This window comes from Zeus faber, assembly GCF_960531495.2.
Source record: "Zeus faber genome assembly, chromosome: 13".
Taxonomy (NCBI): domain Eukaryota; kingdom Metazoa; phylum Chordata; class Actinopteri; order Zeiformes; family Zeidae; genus Zeus; species Zeus faber.
In genome coordinates this window covers 3814155-3836515 of record NC_137198.1, presented here as the reverse complement: position 1 = coordinate 3836515, position 22361 = coordinate 3814155, and the positions used below count along the sequence as shown (strand labels likewise).

At 45.2% G+C, this 22361-nt stretch overlaps 1 protein-coding gene across 2 annotated transcripts; it reads left to right on the top strand.

The window, feature by feature from the left end:
* The first annotated feature begins 1913 nt into the window (after positions 1-1913).
* On the top strand, positions 1914-18524 carry scfd1 (sec1 family domain containing 1). Of its 2 annotated transcripts, XR_013844476.1 has the most exons (26): positions 1914-1960; positions 4125-4195; positions 4288-4376; positions 5008-5098; positions 5241-5363; positions 6804-6891; positions 7018-7107; positions 7293-7348; positions 7670-7755; positions 8282-8381; positions 8884-9020; positions 9358-9448; positions 9839-9912; positions 10403-10484; positions 11551-11647; positions 12083-12153; positions 14781-14860; positions 15317-15379; positions 15714-15789; positions 16317-16370; positions 16832-16884; positions 16962-16995; positions 17324-17389; positions 17876-17944; positions 18047-18277; positions 18383-18524. XR_013844476.1 is itself a non-coding variant. In XM_080012994.1 (25 exons), the coding sequence occupies exons 1-25, from the start codon at positions 1930-1932 to the stop codon at positions 18068-18070; spliced, it is 1896 nt and encodes a 631-aa protein (XP_079869120.1). In that variant the 5' UTR covers positions 1914-1929; the 3' UTR covers positions 18071-18524. The 2 variants fall into 2 exon arrangements, 1 of the variants encoding a protein (XP_079869120.1); XM_080012994.1 differs by having other exon boundaries at positions 18047-18524.
* Positions 18525-22361: the final 3837 nt, after the last annotated feature.

The window sequence follows — 22361 nt, the reverse complement described above, 5'->3', positions numbered from 1 at the left end:
CACAATTCCTGGAGGAGGGAGGGAGGGGTGCATACCAGATAGGTGGTTAGATGGGTGGAGAGAGAGGTAGATAGATAGACAGACAGACAGACAGATAGGTAGGTAGGTAGACAGACAGACAGGTAGGTAGATGGGTTGATGGTAGTTGGGTCATATTGAACTTTCAGACTTGGATTTAAACTGTGTGTGATGGTTGAAACAGTGATCCCTGGGAAGCTGTGGCCTTTATCTCTTGTTCATTCATGCTTGTGTGTCCAGCTTTACCACATAAAGCAACAACCGCTGACCATCGCAGCCACCACACATCACTTCCCTGTTAACTGTGCACCGTCCCTTTAAACAGGTGGAGGGAAAGAGAGCAGGTGGACTAGGTGGAGGAGTTTGGCCTTCGTGATCTGTGCTTAGAACCCCAATAGCAACAAAATTGAGAGCGGATCGTTCTGGGGGATGTTGAGCCGCGGATCCGCTGGGGACCACAGTGCCGGGGCAACCTGCTCCTGGTCAGACCGGGCGGGGGCTTAACGTCCAGGAGGCTGGTGAGACCCGCCCTGTTCTGCTCTGCTCTGCCATCTGGGCTTTAGGTTGTTTTGGTTTTGGGGACTGCAATGTATCACCCGTTTTGTTGTATTGTTTGCATTTTAAATGGGGATTTAGAAGCAGGGCCTTTGATTCTTTGTTTCATGTGTGATTGTTGAACAAGGACCGTGAGGGACGCTTTCTCAGAGCGATGTTAGTTTCACTGAGTGTCAGTGTTATTATGAATTATCATGAATTATTAATAAGTGCCGACGTAATCTGAGACAGCAGATTAAATCGAGTGTAGGAGCCGGTGGGTGCAGTACCATCTGTATCCACCAGACGGAAATAAATACTAAAGAGACATAAGAACTGTCAACGCTGACCTCACCAGGGTTAGAGTTACTCACTGAGCCACACACACAGGCTCCACTACCTCACTGTACTGTATGTAGCATACTGTACTGCATACTGTACTGCATACTGAGTCACTGTTCTGGGTTGTTCGTGATGCCGTATTGCTGCGCCGTACTGTTGTATACTGTGCTGTATTATCCCACTAACACTACCTCACTTTATTCACATGTCACTTTAATGCACATATCTGTATATACATAATTGCCTATTCCATATACATAAGCATATTCCCTTTATGTATTCCATTTTATTTTATTTTATTTTATTCTATATATTTTTATTTTATTCTATAAGTATTAAATTCACTGTATTACGTTTTAGGAATCAGTTAGTTGGTCTATTCGAAAACAATTTTTCCCGCGTTGCATTACATTTCACTGCATATATGTATGAAAGTATGTATATGCATGTGACGAATAAACCTCTTGAATCTTGAGATACTGATGATTTTAAATTCAGGATATGACGCCACAACCAATAATATTCACGTCATAAAACTCAGAATGTCATCATGTATGATTTAGAATTCAGGATATGAAGCCACAACCAATAATATTCACGTCATAAAACTCAGAATGTCATCATGTATGATTTAGAATTCAGGATATGAAGCCACAACCAATAATATTCACGTCATAAAACTCAGAATGTCATCATGTATGATTTAGAATTCAGGATATGAAGCCACAACCAATAATATCCACGTCATAAAACTCAGAATGTCATCATGTATGATTTAGAATTCAGGATATGAAGCCACAACCAATAATATCCACGTCATAAAACTCAGAATGTCATCATGTATGATTTAGAATTCAGGATATGAAGCCACAACCAATAATATCCACGTCATAAAACTCAGAATGTCATCATGTATGATTTAGAATTCAGGATATGAAGCCACAACCAATAATATTCATGTCAAAACTTTCCGATCAGCTCGGCAGACGAATGATGACGTCACGGGAGGGCCACGTCATCGCGTCAACATCGAAGATGGCGACCTCCATCCGGGAGAAGCAGACAGGTCTGGAAACAAACATTTATGACATTTAACGCAGGATTGTGCTTTATTTACAAGATGAAGAGATGGACTGACGCTGTTTTATTATATTATATTATACTGTATTATATTGTACGATACTATATTATATTATGTTATATAAGTGTTTTGGTGTAAAGATGATGAGTTGGACTGACGCTGTTTACAAGCACTTTACACACTTTAATGGAAAAGATTCTCATTTTAAAGTCAAACTGCATCAACACGCGGAACTGTATATTATCATATATTGTACTATTCTATATTATATTATACTATATTATATTATCTTGTATTGTACTATATTATAATATATCGTACTATTTTATATTATATTATACTATATTATATTATATTATATTGTACTATATTATAATATATCGTACTATTCTATATTATATTATATTGTACTATATTATATTATATTGTACTATTCTATATTATATTATATTGTACTATATTATATTATATTGTACTATTCCATATTATATTATACTATATAATATTATTTTATATTGTACTATATTATATTGTACTATTCTATATTATTCTATGTTATATTATTTTATATTGTACTATATTATATTATATTGTACTATTCAATATTATATTATATTATACTATATTATATCATCTCATATTGTACACACTTTAATGGAAAAGATTCTCATTTTAAAGTCATACTGCATCAACACACAGAACTGTATATTATAATATATTGTACTATTCTATATTATATTATACTATATTATATCATCTTATATTGTACTATACTATATTATATTATATTTTACTATTCTATATTATATTATATCATACTATATTATATTATCTTGTACTATACTATACTATATTATCTTATATTGTACTATATTATAATATAATGTACTATTCTATATTATATTACATTATATTGCATTATATTATCTTATATTGTACTATACTATATTATATTGTACTATATTATATAATTTTACATTGTACTATACTATATTGAATTATATTTTACTATTCTTTATTAGATTATATTATACTATATTATATTATATTGTACAATCCTATATTATATTATATTATACTATATTATATTATCTTATATTATAATATATAATTTTATCTTATTGTACTATACTATTTTATATTATACTATATAATGCTATGTTATACTATATTATATTGTACTTTACTATATTATATTATCTTATACTGTATTATACTGTATTATGTTGTAATATACTATATTTATTATGTTATATTATATTAAATTATATTATAATCATATATGTAGATATATTCTGCACATTGTTAGTACAACCCCTCCCACTATCTGCTGATCAGATACAGCTTTCTTGGATTTTATCTGGTTATTTACTCTCTCTGACTCTGTCTCTCTGACTCTGTCTTGCTGACTCTCTGTCTCTCTCTCAATCTCTCTCTTTCTCTCTCTGTCTGTCTCTGTCTGTCTCTCCCTCTCTCTGTCTCTGTCTCTCTCTCCCTCTGTCTCTCTCTGTCTTTCTGTGTCTCTGTCTCTCTCTCTCTCTTTCTCTCCCTCTCTCTGTCTCTCTCTGTCTTTCTGTGTCTCTGTCTCTCTCTTTGTCTCTCTCTCTGTCTCTCTCTGTCTCTGTCTCTCCCTTTCTCTCTCTCTCTCTCTCTCTCTCTCTCTCTCCCTCTCCTCTGTCACTGTCTCTGTCTCTCCCCTGCTCTCTCTCTCTGTCTTTCTGCGTCTCTGTCTGTCTCTCTCGCTCTGTCTCTCTCTGTCTCTGTCTCTCCCTGTCTCTCTCTCTATCTCTGTCTCTGTCTCTCTCTCCCTCTGTCTCTCTCTGTCTTTCTGTGTCTCTGTCTCTCTCTCTCTCTTTGTCTCTCCCTCTCTCTGTCTCTCTCTGTCTTTCTGTGTCTCTGTCTCTCTCTTTGTCTCTCTCTCTGTCTCTCTCTGTCTCTGTCTCTCCCTTTCTCTCTCTCTCTCTCTCTCTCTCTCTCTCTCTCTCTCTCTCTCTCTCCCTCTCCTCTGTCACTGTCTCTGTCTCTCCCCTGCTCTCTCTCTCTGTCTTTCTGCGTCTCTGTCTGTCTCTCTCGCTCTGTCTCTCTCTGTCTCTGTCTCTCCCTGTCTCTCTCTCTATCTCTCTCTCTGTCTCTGTCTCTCTCTCTCCAGCTGCGTTGAAGCGTATGTTAAATTTCAATTCTCCTCCTCTGAAGAACACAGCAGCTGAACCAGTATGGAAGGTACAACACACCTTACTGTCCTACTCTGTCTGTCTGTCTGCCTGTCTGTCGCTGTCTCTCTGCATGTGTGACCTCTGATCTCTGACCTCCAGGTGCTGATCTACGATCGCTTCGGTCAGGACATCATCTCTCCTCTTTTGTTGGTCAAAGAGCTGAGAGACATGGGCATCACCCTGCACCTGTAAGAACACACACACACACACACTGCACACACACACACACTGCAAATACACGCGCACGCCCGCACGCATGCACATACACGTGCTGCATATTGCACATGCACATACTGCATACTTCCCCTACTCAGACTGCACATGCACACACTGCTTACTGCACATACACACACTGCACATACACATGATGCACACTGCACATAAACACACTCCACATACACACATTGCATACTGCACGTACACACACTGCACATACACATGCTGCACAATGCACATAAACACACTCCACATACACACATTGCATACTGCAAGTACACACATTGCTTACTGCACATACACACACTGCGTCCTCCACATACACACACTGCACATACACACATTGCATACTGCACATACACACACTGCATATACACACTACATACAGCACATACACACACTGCATACTGCACGTATACACACTGCACATACATATACTGCCTATACACACTGCACATACACACAAACATACATATATACATACACACACACTACGTACACACTGCACATACACACACACATGAACACATTATTTCCCAGGCATTGACATAGTCTCTCTACCTGTCTCTTCACCTGTCTGTCTCCCTACATGTCTGTTTCTAGGCTGCTCCACTCAGACAGAGATCCCATTCCAAATGTTCCAGCGATCTACTTTGTGATGCCGACGGAGGAGAACATCGACAGGATCTGCCAGGTGGGTGGAGGAGAGAGGGTGGGAGGATGGATGGGATCACAACACATGCACAATGTTGTACCATATAAAATAGTTTGAGTAATTGTGTGTGTGCATGTGTGCGTGCGTGCGTGCGTGCATGTGTGTGTGCGTGCTCACGCAGGACCTGAGGAACCAGCTTTACGAGTCCTACTTCCTGAACTTCATCTCAGCGATCAGCCGCAGCAAACTGGAGGACATCGCAAGCTCAGCGCTGGCCGCCAACGCCGTCACCCAGATTACCAAGGTAACGGGGGATTATGATCAGCCATAGCAAGATTAGGCCTGATCAGGATTGATTTCTCCCACTTTCGTTTTCACTTTGTTAGTTTGTTATTCTTCCTCCACTTTTCCTGTAATCTTGTTTGGATGCGTTGTGTTTTAAAGGATGGTGATTTTCAATTATTTCACAGTTCGACTGATCGCATTATGTACTGGATTCCAAATTGATTAATCGCATGGGGAAGTATCTAGTTTTTAGAAAGCATCCTGGCCACACGGCACCACTGGGGCAAATGTTTTTTCCACGTTTGGCAAGTGGCAACGGAAAGCCAATCAGTTTGGACGATCTAAAGCTGACCCGTCACCTGTGACCAATCACGTTAGTGGATATAGAAATAAGCCCCGCCCCCTCCCTGGTGGACAGGTGGTGCTTGTAAACAAAGTAAACACGGAGCGGAGAAAGAGCGCAGCGTCCACGACTCTGAGGAGAAGCAGAAAGATGACGTATCCTTGACAACAGGGACGCATGCATCTGTAGTTTGGTGGTTTTTGGAAATTTTATTTTGACCCAAAGCAGACGGTAAATATTTATTATGTCAATTATAACACCACAAACTATTATTTATTTAGACCTACTTGCCATATTTTTTATTGTTTTTATTTTATCACAATTTTATTCAAGTGAAATGTTAGTCAAAGCAGCTGCACATATTACTTTTACTTCACAAATGGAAATTATTTTGTTCCAAGTCGTAATGTTTATTTATTTTTAAAATAACTTACTTATTTGATTTAGAATATTCAATACAAAAATATTATACATCTACGACTGTGTAAATATATTTATTTACTTTGCTTTTGTACATACGTTTAATAAATGGAGCTAACACGTAGCTGTGAGCCACAGACACGGTTGGGGTCTCATTCAAACTGGGACATTTCACAAGTCTTGTCGTTCGAGTTTGACCAATATCATGTAAATGTACATTTGGAGCAGAAATGAGTGAAAAACTCGTCATTTTACCAGAAGTAGAAGAACTTTGAGACGATTTGATCAGTTTCAGAAGCGGGCCGCTTTGTGACATCATGAATCGATTTTATGTCAGTCCGGTTTCTGTCTCTGGGGGCTCATGTGCATTCAGAGGGTTGCGCTGTGTCGACCACACAGCGGTTGCTCCACGAGACGAGCAACAAGGAGACGATAGACCCATGCTGCGTTCAAGTAAACTCATAAAATCGTGCTGCGTTTCAGAGACCCCCGGAAACTGTAAAACGCACCCAACACGACTAAACTGGACTCTGTGTATTGGTGCCTGCAGCTATTACTATTAACATTATTATATATTTTTTTTATTATTATTGATGGTATTCTTATACTCCTGTCTTTCACAGTCCAACACAGTAACTGTGTCTATCGATGTGAAAGTTATTGATCAATCACTTTCTTCTGATCGCTCACTGACAGGTTTATGATCAATACCTGAACTTCATCACACTGGAGGACGACATGTTCATCTTGTGTCACCAGAACAAGGAGCTCATCTCCTACCACGGTACCGTCTGTCTGTCTGTCTGTCTGTCTGTCTGTCTGTCTGATCTGATTAACCTGTCTGACTGTCTGTCTGTCTTTCTGACCTGTCTGATTAACCTGTTGTTCTGTTGGACCTGTCTGTCTGTAGCCATCAACAGGCCGGACATCTTGGACACAGACATGGAGCAGATCATGGACTCCATCGTCGACTCGCTCTTCTGCTTCTTCGTCACTCTCGGTGAGACCTACAGTACCAGCCAGCTCCACCAGAGGGTCGCACTCAGTCTGTTTGGTGGAAAAGCCTTGACACTGTGTGTGTGTGTGTGTGTGTGTGTGTGTGTGTGTGTGTGTGTGTGTGTGTGTGTGTGTGTGTGTGTGTGTGTGTGTGTGTGTGTGTGTGTGTGTGTGTGTGTGCACGCGCAGGTGCAGTACCTATAATCCGCTGTCCGACAGGGAACGCAGCAGAGATGGTGGCGGTGGTGAGTACATGTAGAAATATTATATTAAACATATTGAATGAAGTTGAATATTCATATTAAAAAAATACAGTGCAGTTTATTATGTATTTTACATTTATTTGTATTTTTTGGTGAATTGCACGTACAATACTAATGTTTGGGTCACTTGCTTTGTACTTTGTATGGACCAAGAGCATCTGTTTTCTAAGTTTGTGTGTGTGCGCGTGTGTGTGCGCGTGTGTGTGCGCGTGTGTGTGCGCGTGTGTGTGCGCGCGTGTGTGCGCGTGTGTGTGTGTGTGTGTGTGTGTGTGTGTGTGTGTGTGTGTGTGTGTGTGTGTGTAGAAGCTGGATAAGAAGCTTCGTGAGAACCTGAGAGACGCCAGGAACAGTCTGTTCACTGGAGACAGCATGACAGGAGGACAGTTCAGGTGAGAAAGACAGGCGGACAGGTTAGACAGACAGACAGATCCACGTCCACCTGTGATTCACTCACTTCATGGCTGACAGTTCGACATTATCTGTGAGTTACTCTGTACTTTTCCACACGGTCACTCACATCCTCCGTGTCCAGCTCAGATATTCGCTGTGGTTCCCCTCTGCCTCCAGCAGGGAGCGCATCGCAGGGGGAGAACTGTCTTTGACAGGTTTAGTTTGTTGTTTCCAGGTCGACATGAGATCAATACAAGCAAAGACAAATGGAGATCACGCGCGGTTTGAAAAGTCCAATCGACCTCGAAAAACAATGTTGTATTGATTCTGTTTCCTCGTCTTTAACCGATTGTTGTGTTTGTTGTTGTTTTCTCGTGAGACTTTATCACTTTTTATGTTGTTGTGTGTTCTAATGTTGGAATGGAAACAGGATGATAGAGACAGACAGGTAGACAGACAGACAGAGGGTGTGCCTCCACTTCCCATGATGCTCTGCTCCGCTCATCACCATATTTCTTCCTCCAGTTTCCAGAGGCCTCTGTTTGTCCTGGCAGATCGTAACGTGGACCTGGCCACGCCCCTCCACCACACCTGGACCTACCAGGCGCTGATCCACGACGTCCTGGTGAGACGCTCTGTGCTTCCAGCACACGGGCTCAGTCGCCGCGGCAACGCCTGAGCGATGGCCTCAGGCTGTTGGGTTTGGAAGCGGAGCGGGGTCTGTGGGAGCCATCAGAACCGCTCGGCGCCAGTTTGGAGCAGAACCGTCTGTTTGATCAGAACTTTAAAGGGCAAAGAGATAGAATAAAAAGATGTTGAAGCGGAGAAGAGACACAAGGTGTAGACTGAAACCGATTCAAACGTGTGGAGTTTGTAACGTAACGTACCAGTTTACACTTTGAAACGTTAAAGATCTGAGAGGGTGATGTTCACTAAAGGGCGGTGTTAACTATAGCTTTATAAATAAAGATGCAGTGTGCCACACCTGGTCACCTAACCACTCTGCTCTGTTCTCTGATTGGCTGATGAGGAACCGCTCAGTGCACACAAGGTTGAAGGTGTGTGTGTGTGTGTGTGTGTGTGTGTGTGTGTGTGTGTGTGTGTGTGTGCGCACACGCGCGCTCCAGGACTTTCACCTGAATAGGGTCAGCATGGAGGAGGGGTCGGGGGCGGAGCATCCTGCCGGAGCCCGACCCAAGAAGAAGAACCGCAAGACGTACGACCTGACGGCCGCTGACACCTTCTGGCAGAAGCACAAGGGCAGGTGTGTGTGTAATGTGTGTGTACTGTGTAGTGCGTGTGTGTACTGTGTAGTGTGTGTGTAGTGTGCGTGTACTGTGATGTGTGTGTGTGTACTCTGTAGTGTGTATTGTGTGTGTGTGTGTGTACTGTGTATTGTGTGTGTGTGTGTGTGTGTGTACTGTGTTGTGTGTGTGTGTACTGTGTAGTGTGTGTGTAGTGTGCGTGTACTGTGATGTGTGTGCGTGTACTGTGTAGTGTGTATTGTGTGTGTGTGTGTACTGTGTTGTGTGTGTGTGTGTGTGTACTGTGGTGTGTGTGTGTGCGGTTCTGCATCTGAGGCCTGTGATTGGCTGTTTCAGTCCCTTCCCAGAAGTGGCCGAGTCGGTTCAGGAGGAACTGGACCGCTACCGAGCTCAGGAGGACGAGGTGAAGCGGCTCAAAACCATCATGGTGAGCAACACACACACACACACACACACACACACACACACACACACACACACACACACACACACACACACACACACACACAGAAACACATTCTTGCATTTGCACCCAAGTGGGGACCATTTCTGTTCTGTTTAAAGACAAGCAGTTTATTTTTGACACTAGGTGTTGCCTTAACCGCTGTGGCACCTTCAGTTCCTTGTAATGTAACTGTTCTAGTGGGGACATTAGACTGATGCATGTTTAACTAGTATAGTGAGGACACGCCTACGGATCATCCAGCTGGAACATGTTTAGATGTTTTTAACTGTGTGTGTGTGTGTGTGTGTGTGTGTGTGTGTCTGTGTGTCTGTGTGTGTGTGTGTGTGTGTGTGTCTGTGTGTGTCTGTCCAGGGTCTAGAAGCAGAGGATGATGGCGCCATCAGCATGCTGTCTGACAACACTGCTAAACTCACCTCTGCTGTCAGGTACACACTGAAGTACTACACAGTACACACTGAAGCACTACACAGTACACACTGAAGTACTACACAGTACGTGCAAGCACCTTGTGTCGATTATGCACATTTTAGTATTTTTAAAGTTTATTGTGCATAATCACCGGGTGTCATGACATTTCACTGCATATATGTATGACTGTATGTATATATAACTCGAACATTGAAGTACTACACAGTACACACTGAGTACTAACCAGCTGGATAAGGTGTGTGAGTACTAATTAGCTGGTTGAGGTGTGCAAGTACTAACAAGCTATGTTAGGTGTGCGAGTACTTACTAGCTGGTTAAGGTGTGCAGTTACTAAAGAGCTGGTTAAGGTGTATGAGTACTTACTAGCTGGTTGAGGTATGCAAGTACTAATTAGCTGGTTAAGGTGTGCAAGTACTAACTAGCTGGTTAAGGTGTGCAAGTACTAACTAGCTGGTTGAGGTGCTTACCAATTAGTTTGTTCTGCAGCTCTCTGCCAGAGCTGCTGGAGAAGAAACGACTTATCGACCTGCACACCAACGTAGCGACAGCAGTACTGGACCACATCAAGGTACTCACACCATACTACTGCAGTACTGACACAATACTACTACAGTCCTGACACCATACAGTACAACTGCAGTCCTGACACAATACTACTGCAGTCCTGACATCATACAGTACAACTGCAGTCCTGACATAATACTACTGCAGTCCTGGCACCATACAGTACTACTGCAGTACTGACACAATACTACTGCAGTAGTAGTTTTCCCTCATCATCACACCACGCTGTCTTTGGTAGAACACTGTCTGTCTGTCTGTCTGTCCGTCTTTGCTGGAGAGGCTGAAAATGGGCTGGACCTTCTGAATCTGTCCTTCATTGGTTTAGGATCTATCTGCACAAGAGGAATTACTTTGTCTCCAGTGCAACTTTGTTTCTTAAAGAGTTAACGTGACTTGTGGAGTCCCTCAAGGGTCGACGCCAGGCCCCTTGTTATTCATGCTGCCCTGAGGCAAGATTTTGCGAAACAATAAATGTACCTCCCATAAATATGCAGACACTCAAATTGACAGCATGGTCAGCGCATCACCCAGATCAACGACTGGATGACCCACAACCTCCTTCAACTAAACAAGAGATGGAAACACGAGATGATGGTGTTTGACTGAATGTTTGCGCCTGTCTCTGCAGACTAGAAGCCAGGTCAGAAATCCCGGCGTCATTTTGGATGCAGACCTAGATTTCTACCCCTTATCAACCCAATGACAGTCGGCCTGTTATCGTCCCAAGATCATAGCGTTGATTAGAGGATTCAAGTCCAAAGACCTGGGAAACCTTACCAATGCTTTCATTTCCACGAGGTTAGATGACTGCGTTCAAAATGCTGCTGCTGAGTTCTCATAAAGAGGAAGAAGTAGGATCATATCATGCAGAGATGTTACTTTTAAAATACTCCTGCTGCTCCCATCAATCCCACCAGAACCCTGAGGAGCATCCAGGTTCTTCTGGGACGGAGCCTTTCACTGTCCACAGGGTTAAAAGACACATGAGGCAGCAGGATTAAGTTAGATAGATGCTTTATTCAGTGTGTGTGTGGGTGTGCGTGTGTGTGTGTGTGCGCGTTTGTGCACAGAGTCGTAAGCTGGACGTATACTTTGAGTACGAAGAGAAGCTGATGAGTAAATCTACTCTGGACAAATCACTGCTGGACATCATCAGCGACCCTGACGGTAACAGACACACACACACACACACACACGGATTGAGCCTCAGAAGTACAGCAACACTCACAATTATACACGCACAATACACAAATTGAGACACACACACACACTTACATACACTGACACACTAAGACACATTGACACAAGTTGGTCCTCTCAGTACAGTAGGTTTAGCAATATACCACCACCAGCATACCTACACCAACACAGATATTTACATAAATGTTAAAGTATATAGATCTGCTGCTTTACACACACACTGATTATAGCATATACACACCTGTTCATTTATTTGGCTAAAGTGTGTGTGTGTGTGTGTGTGTGTGTGTGTGTGTGTGTGTGTGTGTGTGTGTGTGTGTGTGTGTGTGTGTGTGTGTGTGTGTGTGTGTGTGTGTGTGTGTGTGTGTGTGTGTGTGTGTGTGTGCGCGCACATGTTTTCAGCTGGAACTCCAGAAGACAAGATGAGACTGTTCCTAATTTACTACATCACCACTCAGCAGGCTCCTTCTGAGGTATGTGTGTGTGTGTGTGTGTGTGTGTGTGTGTGTGTGTGTGTGTGTGTGTGTGTGTGTGTGTGTGTGTGTGTGTGTGTGTGTGTGTGTGTGTGTGTGTGTGTGTGTGTGAGAACTGATTTAATGTCTAGTTTTCTACTCGGCACAAAGAGCAGAGGTCAGTGTCCTGACATGTTCTCTGGTGGTTCTGTTATTCTCTGGTAGTAGACTGTCCACATCAGGGTGAAGGGTTTTTCAGTTAAAACCATCTCAAAGCCCTGGGAGTGTCATTTAGCTTTTCATGGTTTTCCCAAATTTTCCGGTGGCCTCATCTTCAAAAGGCAGATAATCCCAATGGGAGCCGGGATTAGAGGGATTAGCGGTTACTACCTTTCGGTCGTTAAGCAGCAGCTGCATCTTCATCACTAATCCCTCTGTGCTCCGCCCGCTCTGAGGGATGTCCTCCATGTTCACACATCTAGAGTGTGGAGAGCGGGCCCGTTCAACGGGCAGCCCGGGGGCCAAGCTGGGGCCCGCACATCGATTCAGTCTGGCCCTTTGAATGAGACAGAAGGTTAGCAAAAAAACAAAACAAAAATCATGTCTAAATGTCGTCCAATGAAATTAGGCCGTTCTACAGGGAGGCCCCCTCTTCCCGCCTCAACCCATCACTCACTTCCTCTCAAACTACTGTAGATTTTAAATAGTCACAGGGTTATTAAGCGGTAAACATGTTGATAACAAAAGTTATGAAAGGCTTCTTCATATTTTTATTAATATGGGAAATATCTGAAGGCTGAAGTATTTCAAAACAATAACAAACGTGGATCTGCAACAGAGCGATTCGTAGGAACCTTGAGCTGGAGCCCAGCGGAAAACCTGATCCCAGGACACACTGTGCTGCGAGCGCTCAGTGACATCATAAAGGATGCATTCTAAGAAAGGGAGCGTTTCAAACCCACTGGGACGTCATCCATCATCCCCCATGTCCCGAAACCACGCAGCTCTGCATATGGACGGGGCCGCCTCCATTCTTCTGCTATTGATGGAAGATGTGGAAAAAGAGACAAGTTGTTTTTGGAACAGGGAGTTCAGCTCGGAGCCCAGAAGGAAAAGATCAGACGAGCTCCGGAGTCGGGTCAGATTAAAAGAGATTTTAAACTCCAGGGACCTCCCGGTGAAATAAAGGTTAAATTAGTCGGTAATCTGAGGGACAGTAACCACAACATCCCATAATACCGCAGCAGCTTGCATGTGTTTGTTTTATGATCTCTTGATTGTAACGCATGTGGTTTATTAGTGTTAAAGGGGACCTATTCTGCTTTTTACACAAGTTAATAAAGGTCCCTGTGGTCCCCAAAACATGTCTCGGAATTTTCTTTGCTGAAAATACCCCTGAGATGATGCGTTCTAGTCATTCTAACATGCCTCTAAACCCCTCCCGTTCGCCACAGGCAGTTTGTGCATCCGTAGCTTTAAATGCAAATGAGCCGCTGCTCTCCCCCGCCCCGGGGGTGGGGCGTTACGCGCAAAAGAGCACAATAAAAACGTTTTTTATTGCTTTTGTTTGGAGGAACGGGGACGCGGAGCGGAAATCACTCTGACCCTACGGTCAAGGTTACCTGAGACAGGTTAAAAATATGGACCATTTAAGGGAAAATATTTAAAAGGGAGGTGAAGGCAGAATACGGGAGAATCCCGGGGAAAAGTGGGAGGATTGACGGGTATCCTCTGGCGTGCGTTGTAGTTCCAATGAGCCCCCACCTGACGTAGGAGGGGGAGGCAAATCTAAACGGCTTGTTGAATCACAGCAACAAACAACAAACTGACTGGGTTGTCTTATTTTACGGTGTACTATGTGCACAAGCTCTGAAAAAGTGAGTTTTTTCATAATATGTGGCCTTTAATATTCCAGACCAACATGGCGGCGTAATAACTTCCTGTTATCTCTGTGCTGCTTCGTGGGACGATCAGCGTCTGAATTTAAAGCATCAGATCTGGGTTTCGTGGTCCTGAGTGTTTCTGCAGAACCCCTCCGTGGTTTCCCTGCTCAGAGCCTCTTTGTGGGGCGGGTGGTGTGGGTGGTGCTGCCTGAAAGCGGACACTGGACACTGTTGACCATCCGCCCAGCTCACTCCTCCACAGACAGGAAGCAGGAAATGAACAGAATGTTTTCACGCTATCTGCTCCAGAAACAACATTATCCCAGAACTCTGTGAATTAAGCCGAGACTAATGAGCTTCAGCTCGGGGGGCGGTCGGTGGGGCGCTTGATTCTTCTTCTCCCCTGTCTGTCCTCATCCAAGAAGTCCTAAAGTACCAGGATGTGTCGCACCGCACCTCAATGTGGAGGATGTGTCTCACTTCACCCAAATAAGGAGGATGTGTCTCACTGCACCCAAATAAGGAGGCTGTGTCTCACTGCACCTAAACATAGAGGACGCGTCTCAGTGCACCTAAATATGGAGGACGTGTCTCACTGCACCTAAATATGGAGGACAGGTCTCACTGCACCTAAATATGGAGGACGTGTCTCACTGCACCTAAATATGGAGGGTGACCTTGCTGACTAGACTCGTACCGTGACTTATCACAGAGAACAGGAGTCAAAGGTCAGCACTGATGTACGTGTGTGTGCGTGTGTTGCAGTCGGACCTGGAGCAATACAAGAAGGCTCTGCTGGACGCAGGGTGTGACCTTTCACCTCTGAACTACGTCAAACAGTGGAAGTGAGTCAGCGGCAGCGTTTTATTAAATGCAAACTGTAAAATAACTACTGGTAATAACAATAATAATAATAATAATAACTTTATTTTGCAAAAACCCAGTTACAAAGTGCTGTACAACCTGGTTCTGTGTAGTATTATAACCCTAAATAATACGTAAACACTGAATTATAATATTGTACTAAATAATATAACAGTCCTGAGATGATGTTGCAGTGTCTTGTCTCCAAACTTGTGATGCAATTTGCTTCTATATGTTTACATTTCGACACAGTAAAGAAATCTGTTGTGTGAGATTACTCCGCCCCTCAGTGATGGGGTGGAGCGTTTGGACATTTTTATTAATATTAGGATCCCCAAATCCCGGCGTCCTGGAGAGACTGAAATGAAACTGAATATTCATATTCATGTTAATACACAGTCCAGGGTGTTGATGCGTCTTCCTGGTTTCCTGTTCAGGGCCTTCACCAAGATGGCCGCCACTCCTGCAAACTACGGCACCAGCGGAGTGAAGCCCATGGGGTGACACGCACACACACACCAACAGGCACACACACACACACACACACACACACACACTGAAGTCAGCTGTAATCCTCTTTATTTGTTTTTTTTTGTCTCTTGGTTCAGAGCGCGACGCTGAGTTTTATTTAGTTTGTTTATTTTGACTTTTATTTAAGCAGCAAAGCCACATTGAGATGGAATCTCTTTCCAGAGGGATCCCCATCTGAACCCTGCTCCCCTCCTCCATCCACCCTCCATTCCCTCCTTCGTCCCCTCCTCCATCCACCCTCCATTCCCTCCTCCGTCCCCTCCTCCATCCCCTCCTCCATCCCTTCCCCCTCTACTCTCTCAGTCTTTTTTCCAGAGTTGTGAATTCAGGATCTCAGTTTGTGATGGAAGGAGTTAAAAACTTGGTGCTCAAACAACATGTGAGTCTCACACACACACACACACACACACAGACACACATACACACACAGACACACACACACACACACACACACACACACACACACACACACACACACTCACACAGCAGTAGTTGTCTGTTGTGGTAACCTGCAGAAAACACTGGGCTTTGTTTGTTTAACCGGCAACGGCAGCTTATTGGCTGTTGAATCAGGAAGCTGAGGTCAGCGCTGGCCGGCTCCGCCCGTCTGTCAGCAGCAGGGGGCGCCGTCCAGCGCTGCTCATGACGGAGTGTTGGGTGGTGGGGGCAGTGAAGAAGTGTCTTGACAGCCATTTGTAATCCTCACACCACACACACACACACACACACACACACACATGTGTGTGTGGGGGTGTGTGTGTGTGTGTGTGTGGGGGGGGGGGGGGGGGTGTGTGTGTGTGTGTGTGTGTGTGTGTGTGTGTGTGTGTCACCAGATCCTCCCCCAAAACAGCTAACTGAACTCTTATTATTAATCATAATAACACAGATCCCAACTGTCTCTTCTAGAACCTTCCAGTGACTCGTATCCTGGACAACCTGATGGAGATGAAGTCACATCCTGTAAGACACACACACACACACTCACACTCACACTCATACACACACACACACACACACCTCTGCCTGGATTTCAGGTTTTGGGCTGAATTTGCCAAAAAGAGGTCTCCTCCAGTCGTTTATAATCATTTGGCATTCCTGGCATACACACTGTGCACATACACACTGTGCATATACACACTGTGCACATACACACTGTGCACATACACACTGTGCACATACACACTGTAACAGCAATTTGGTGATTCTCAGCCTCTGAAGTTACAGACAACAAAGATCCTGTTGTGTGAGAGAGAGAGACAGACAGAGAGAGAGAGACAGACAGAGACTTTGATCCCTATCTGTCTTCAATAACAAGTGTGTGCATGTAATGAGCAGCGTGCACACACCCAGCAGGTTCTGATTGGTCACATGGTTTGGACGCAGCGGTCTGATTGGTCGCTGACTCTCCTCTCTGGTTCCAGGAAACAGACGGGTACCGATACTTTGACCCCAAGATGCTGCGCGGCAGCGAAAGGTGAAACACAGAAACCAGGAACGCTGAGTCATGTGTCTGGCAAACGCTGAGTCATGGATTTTTCTTTCTCTCCACAGCTCCATCCCCAGGAACAAGAACCCTTTTCAGGAGGTCAGGGATGGATGGATGGATGGTTTAAAGGATGGATGGATTGACGGACGGATTGACGGACGGATGGATGGATGGAGGGGTGGATGGATGGATTAACATATGGATGGATGGAGGGGTGGATGGATGGATTAACATATGGATCGATGGAGGGGTGGATGGATGGATTGACAGATGGATGGCGAGATTGAGGCATGGATGGATAATTAGGAACAAATCTGAATCAGAGATGTTTACTTCCTGCTTTGTGGTAGGGACTCCCAGCATGCATTACTGTACATAGTGTAGTTTGCGTTAGCGCCTACTGACCGTCCTGTCGTCATGGCAACAGGCCATCGTGTTCGTGGTGGGAGGAGGGAACTACATCGAGTACCAGAATCTGGTGGACTACACTAAGGTACACACACAATACACACACTGTACACACACGCACACAAACACAATACACTCACACACACAATACACACACACACACACACACACACACACACACACACACACACACACATACAATACACAATACACACACACATACAATACACACACACACATACAAAACACACACACACACACACACACATACTATACACAATACACACACACGTACAATACACACACACACATACAATATATACACACACACATACAATATATACACACACATACAATACACACACACATACGCACATATAATACACACACACGCAATACGCACACACAATACACACACAATACGCACACACTACATACAGACGCACACACACACAATACACACACACACTACACACAGACACACAATACACATACACACTTTGTTTGATTTGATTCTTTTGTTCATTGACTTATTTCTTATTTGAATGGGTTGTAATAAACTCCCTCTCAGTCTAAACAGGGCAAGAAGGTTCTGTACGGCTGCAGTGAGCTCTTCAACGCTGCTCAGTTCATCAAACAGGTGTGTGTGTGTGTGTGTGTGTGTGTGTTAATAGAATAATGATGATTGAGTAATATTGATTTCATAATTTAAGAATAATTTCTTGTTCTCTGCTCTTCACAGCTCTCTCAACTTGGACAAAAGTGACACGATAATCCACCTCTCTCTCTCCCTCTCTCTGTCTCTTACACTCTTTCTCTCGCTCTCTCTCTCTCTCTCTCTCTCACTCGCTCTCAATTTCCAATTAAATCAAATTTGCTTTATTGTCATAACAAGACGTGCATAATAACAACAACCCAAGACTCATCATCAGGTGAAGACATTGAGACAATAAGGAAATCCATGAATGAATTGGTAAATAATAATGTAGTAACAACACCATGACAACGACAACAAAAACATGGTCAAATAGACAATAATTTTAAAACTATTGGTCTCCCTCTCTCTGCCCGAGCACAGGCACATCCTCAACCGACCTGTCTCTCTCTGCACCCGTCTGTCCTCATTCCATATGTTTTATATTGTGTATCAACTGACTTCATGTTTGTTTTGTGATTAATTTTGTTTTCTCTCAAAGTTCCAATAAAGTTGAACAGTCTTAGCTCCGTGTTTCTCCTCCTTCATCAGGTAGTTCAAAGTTTTTATCCAGAGGTAGTTGGAACCAGTCAGCAGGTTGTTGGTTCAGAGCTTTGCTCATGGGCACTTACTGTAGACCCTTAGTCTAAACATCTAGTTTGATGTGGTTAAAGGTCAAACGGTTGGGGTCCATCCCAGTGTTTTCCTCCCACCTGCCACCCCGCTCTCATTCCTCCTCTTCTGCACCAGATCCCGTCCCTCGTGGTCAGAGTTCCACAATTTAGTCCTCAGCCTGATCCTGGAGCTACCCGCCCCCCATGCCGCCTTCCCCTGGTTCACTTCTGCAGCTCCGCGGAGCTGGTGTGGTGCAGGGCCAGGCGGAGGAGCCGGTCTCGGCTTTGTTCCGTGTCCCTTCATCCCAGACCCCCACCCTTTGGTTAGCTTCAACCTTGGAGCGGCAGCGGCGGGGCCCCACGGCGAGTGAAGCCGGCAGAGCGCAATCCGCATTTCTGTGGGCTGGTCCTGCACGGTGGTCGGGATGCCGGTCAAGTAACGACATTAGCGTGGAAGAGGAGAGGCCTGTCAAAGTCTGGACGTTGTGCGTTGTCCACCTTTAAGTTCTTAAACGCTCTGTCCACTTTTGGGGTCCAGGTGTCCTCCTCTGGTTCCTTCTTTGGGGTCCTGTAGGAGAAGGGGTATCAAATGTCTACAAAGTGAAGAATAAGATACTTATTCTATTCATTCACGGTTTGGTATAACCCAATTAAATATACATCTTTGGTAGTAGCCAACTTTCTGTTGTGGTCTTAGCCGCTCACAGAGCGCCTGGACTTGCTTCACTCTAGGCCAGAAAACACTTCCTGGCCCACTTTCTGCCGTTCAACCCTGCGTCTTTCCGTTTCCAGGTGGTCAATCCGGGACTGTGTGGATGACAACATCCACCAGGTAGGGTGCAGCATGTTCCTGGAGTCTGCATATTATTGATGCCCGGAAGGGATTAATGAATTCTACAAGGAAACAAAATCAACCTCTGGAAGGTGGCTCCGGCACCAATCAGGCCAACAGTCCTGGAACAGCACCTCCTAGAAAATTCCATCTTCTCCTTGGCCGTAGGGGTGAGAGGAACTAGCCCTCAGTTAGATCAAGAGTAGAGAGATGCCTTGCCTGTCCCAAGCGCTCTACCAGCTGCTCTGGGCATGGGGAGAGTGGGAGTCACTCAGAGAGAGTGGTGGAGGTCATTGGAGAAGAGGTCACTTCCATCTGGTTTTAGGACCAAGACCCTCGGGCTTTTACCAACCTCTTCGATTGCTCCTTGGGGGAGCATCGTGAACCATCTCGTCCATCTCTTTGATTGCCTGCCGTTCGGGCCACTCCCACCTCACCCACCATGGGGGTGTGTGGATATCATGTCCTACCAACTTGGTACGTCCTGGGAGAAGAGAGGAGACATCCTGGTTTCTTGGCGGGAACTCTCTTCTTGCTTGAATGCTTCGGCATACATGTCTGTAGAGTTGGGCATCTCCTGGGAGACTGTCTATGGTCGGCCCCAGTCTATGGTTGGCCCCTTCCAGTTCCAGATCCTGCTTGGAGCCTCCCTGGGGAGGAAAGGAGCCAGTGTGTGGACCAGGCAGCTTTAGGCCAGTTTTCACTCTCTGCAAAGTGTTCCAAAGTCAGGATGCCTCTATCATCAGGCAGTACCACACAGGCTCATCTGGAGGGTTGTGGAGCGTGCACATGGACCTACTGAGCCATGCCTTTTCCCAACTCCAGGGGGCAGCGCAGGTTGACACCCAGACCACGCGTCATGGACTTATTAACATCACAGGAAGTCCCTCTGGATAACAATGAATCTGACTGTACTGTTGTAACATCCAGCAGGCAGCCCCCCCCCTCCCGCCCCCTAACGAGCAAGAGGTGCTGAGTGATGGAGTAATGAGGATGAGGATGTGATGAAGACCTCAGGGTGACCCTGAGTCGCTAAGCTGCTGCTCCACCTGCAGGGGGCCTGGGTGGGAGACACACACACACACACACACACACACACACACCATGCACATCATGCACACACACACACACACACACACACACCATGCACATCATGCACACACACACACATCATGCACATCATGCACACACCATGCACATCATGCACACACACACACACACACACACACCATGCACATCATGCACACACACAAACACACACTTTACAGACACGCACACCACACACACACACACACACACGCACACACCTTACAGTCATACACACACCATGCACACCACGTACGCACACTCTCACACCATGCACACCATGCACATCATGCGCACACACACACACACCATGCACACCACGTACGCACACCATGCACAACAAACACACACACACCATACACACCACACACGCACACACACACACCTTACAGACACACCATGCAGACCATGCATGCACACACACACCATGAACGCACACACACACACACCACACATGAAATGCAATCTTTGGAATTTCCACTGTAGTTACCGTAAGGACAAGCCCCCACATCACCGTGCAATCTGGTGTGTGTGTGTGTGTGTGTGTGTGTGTGAGATATCAGACTTTATATTAACATGCGGTTCGGTGTGAATTTACAGATTCTGTGATGGAAACTCCCGGTGGTCACCCTTGTAATAAAGCTGCTGCCTCGTTACCATGGCGACCCGGCGGCCTCAACGTGTCTCATTGCGGCAGAACCGATCCGGTGTGGTTAGACAGAATAACTTCATTATAACCTTATTATCATTATTGGACCATCTAGTAGTTCATGGTAATAGTGTAATATGAATACAGTATAATACTACATTGTAATATTATAGTTGAGTCGACTCTGTCCTGGTGAAAATGTGCACGGCCCAGGAAGTGCTCGGCTCGTGTTTTGGTTCTGTGAGATTACACAGTCAGGCTGTTCTCTTTTTAAGTCCTCATCTCTGAGAAAACAACGGGAATGTCAGCTTTGTTCCAACTCAGCTGCTCGGCACACACACACGCACGCACACACACACGCACGCATGCACACACACACGCACGCACGCACGCACGCACACGCACACACAGTGACAGCAGCCAGGCGGTCCTCGTGACGGTCAGCAGCCTCTGAGCCAATCAACGGCTCTCGCTGGGAGGTCCGAGGGTCCGAGGGCTTTAGCTGCTGGACCAGGAGCTTTTCAGTAACACTCCACTGGTCTGATCCAGGACGCTCAGGAAGTACTCATAGTAATAGATAGTCATTCCAAGGACCTGGAGGAGCAGGTCCACTGCCTCCACCTGGAAACCCTCTAGAGCGCTGCGCTCCTCCAGCCTGAACTGTGCAGCGTTCCTCTGGAAGAGACGCGACGACGGTGGAACTCCACTTCCCACCCTGCTCCTCTTGTTCATTAAATACTTCTTAGTTTTGGTGACCGATGCTGCCGCAGTTTGTCCTCTTTGGAACTAGTTTCTCGTGTTGCCACGGAAACCCACATCTCAGAATTCAGACCGTCAGACGTCTTTTAGGTTGAACTCCTGAGGTTGAAGTCCAAAGTGAGGGATGGTTGGTGCAGGTCTGTTTCTGGTGCGGTTGGGGTCATGGGAAGCTGTGGAAGGCTGGTTACCCAAGTGAAATGCATCCAAATGCCAAAGATTTTGGGGAACGCTGAAATGTCGGGCGTGCGTCATGTGATGTGTTTCAGGAGTCTCCGATGTCCAGGTTGTTGGGATTTAGTTACTTTGGGTTCAACTCCTTCTTCATGGCTGCGCCTACTGGGCCAGGGTGAAGGTTCAACCCTATTCAACAGTTTCCCTGGTAACTGCAGCTCAACACCTTCTGCTGGTGGTGAAGGGTTCAGA

Excerpts from the sequence above, each read along its gene's own strand:
- scfd1 (XM_080012994.1), top strand. The coding sequence starts at position 1,930 with ATGGCGACCTCCATCCGGGAGAAGCAGACAG. Across the intron at positions 1,961-4,124 it reads CATCCGGGAGAAGCAGACAG|CTGCGTTGAAGCGTATGTTA; the intron begins GTCTGGAAACAA and ends CTCTCTCTCCAG. Across the intron at positions 9,449-9,838 it reads AGCGGCTCAAAACCATCATG|GGTCTAGAAGCAGAGGATGA; the intron begins GTGAGCAACACA and ends GTGTCTGTCCAG.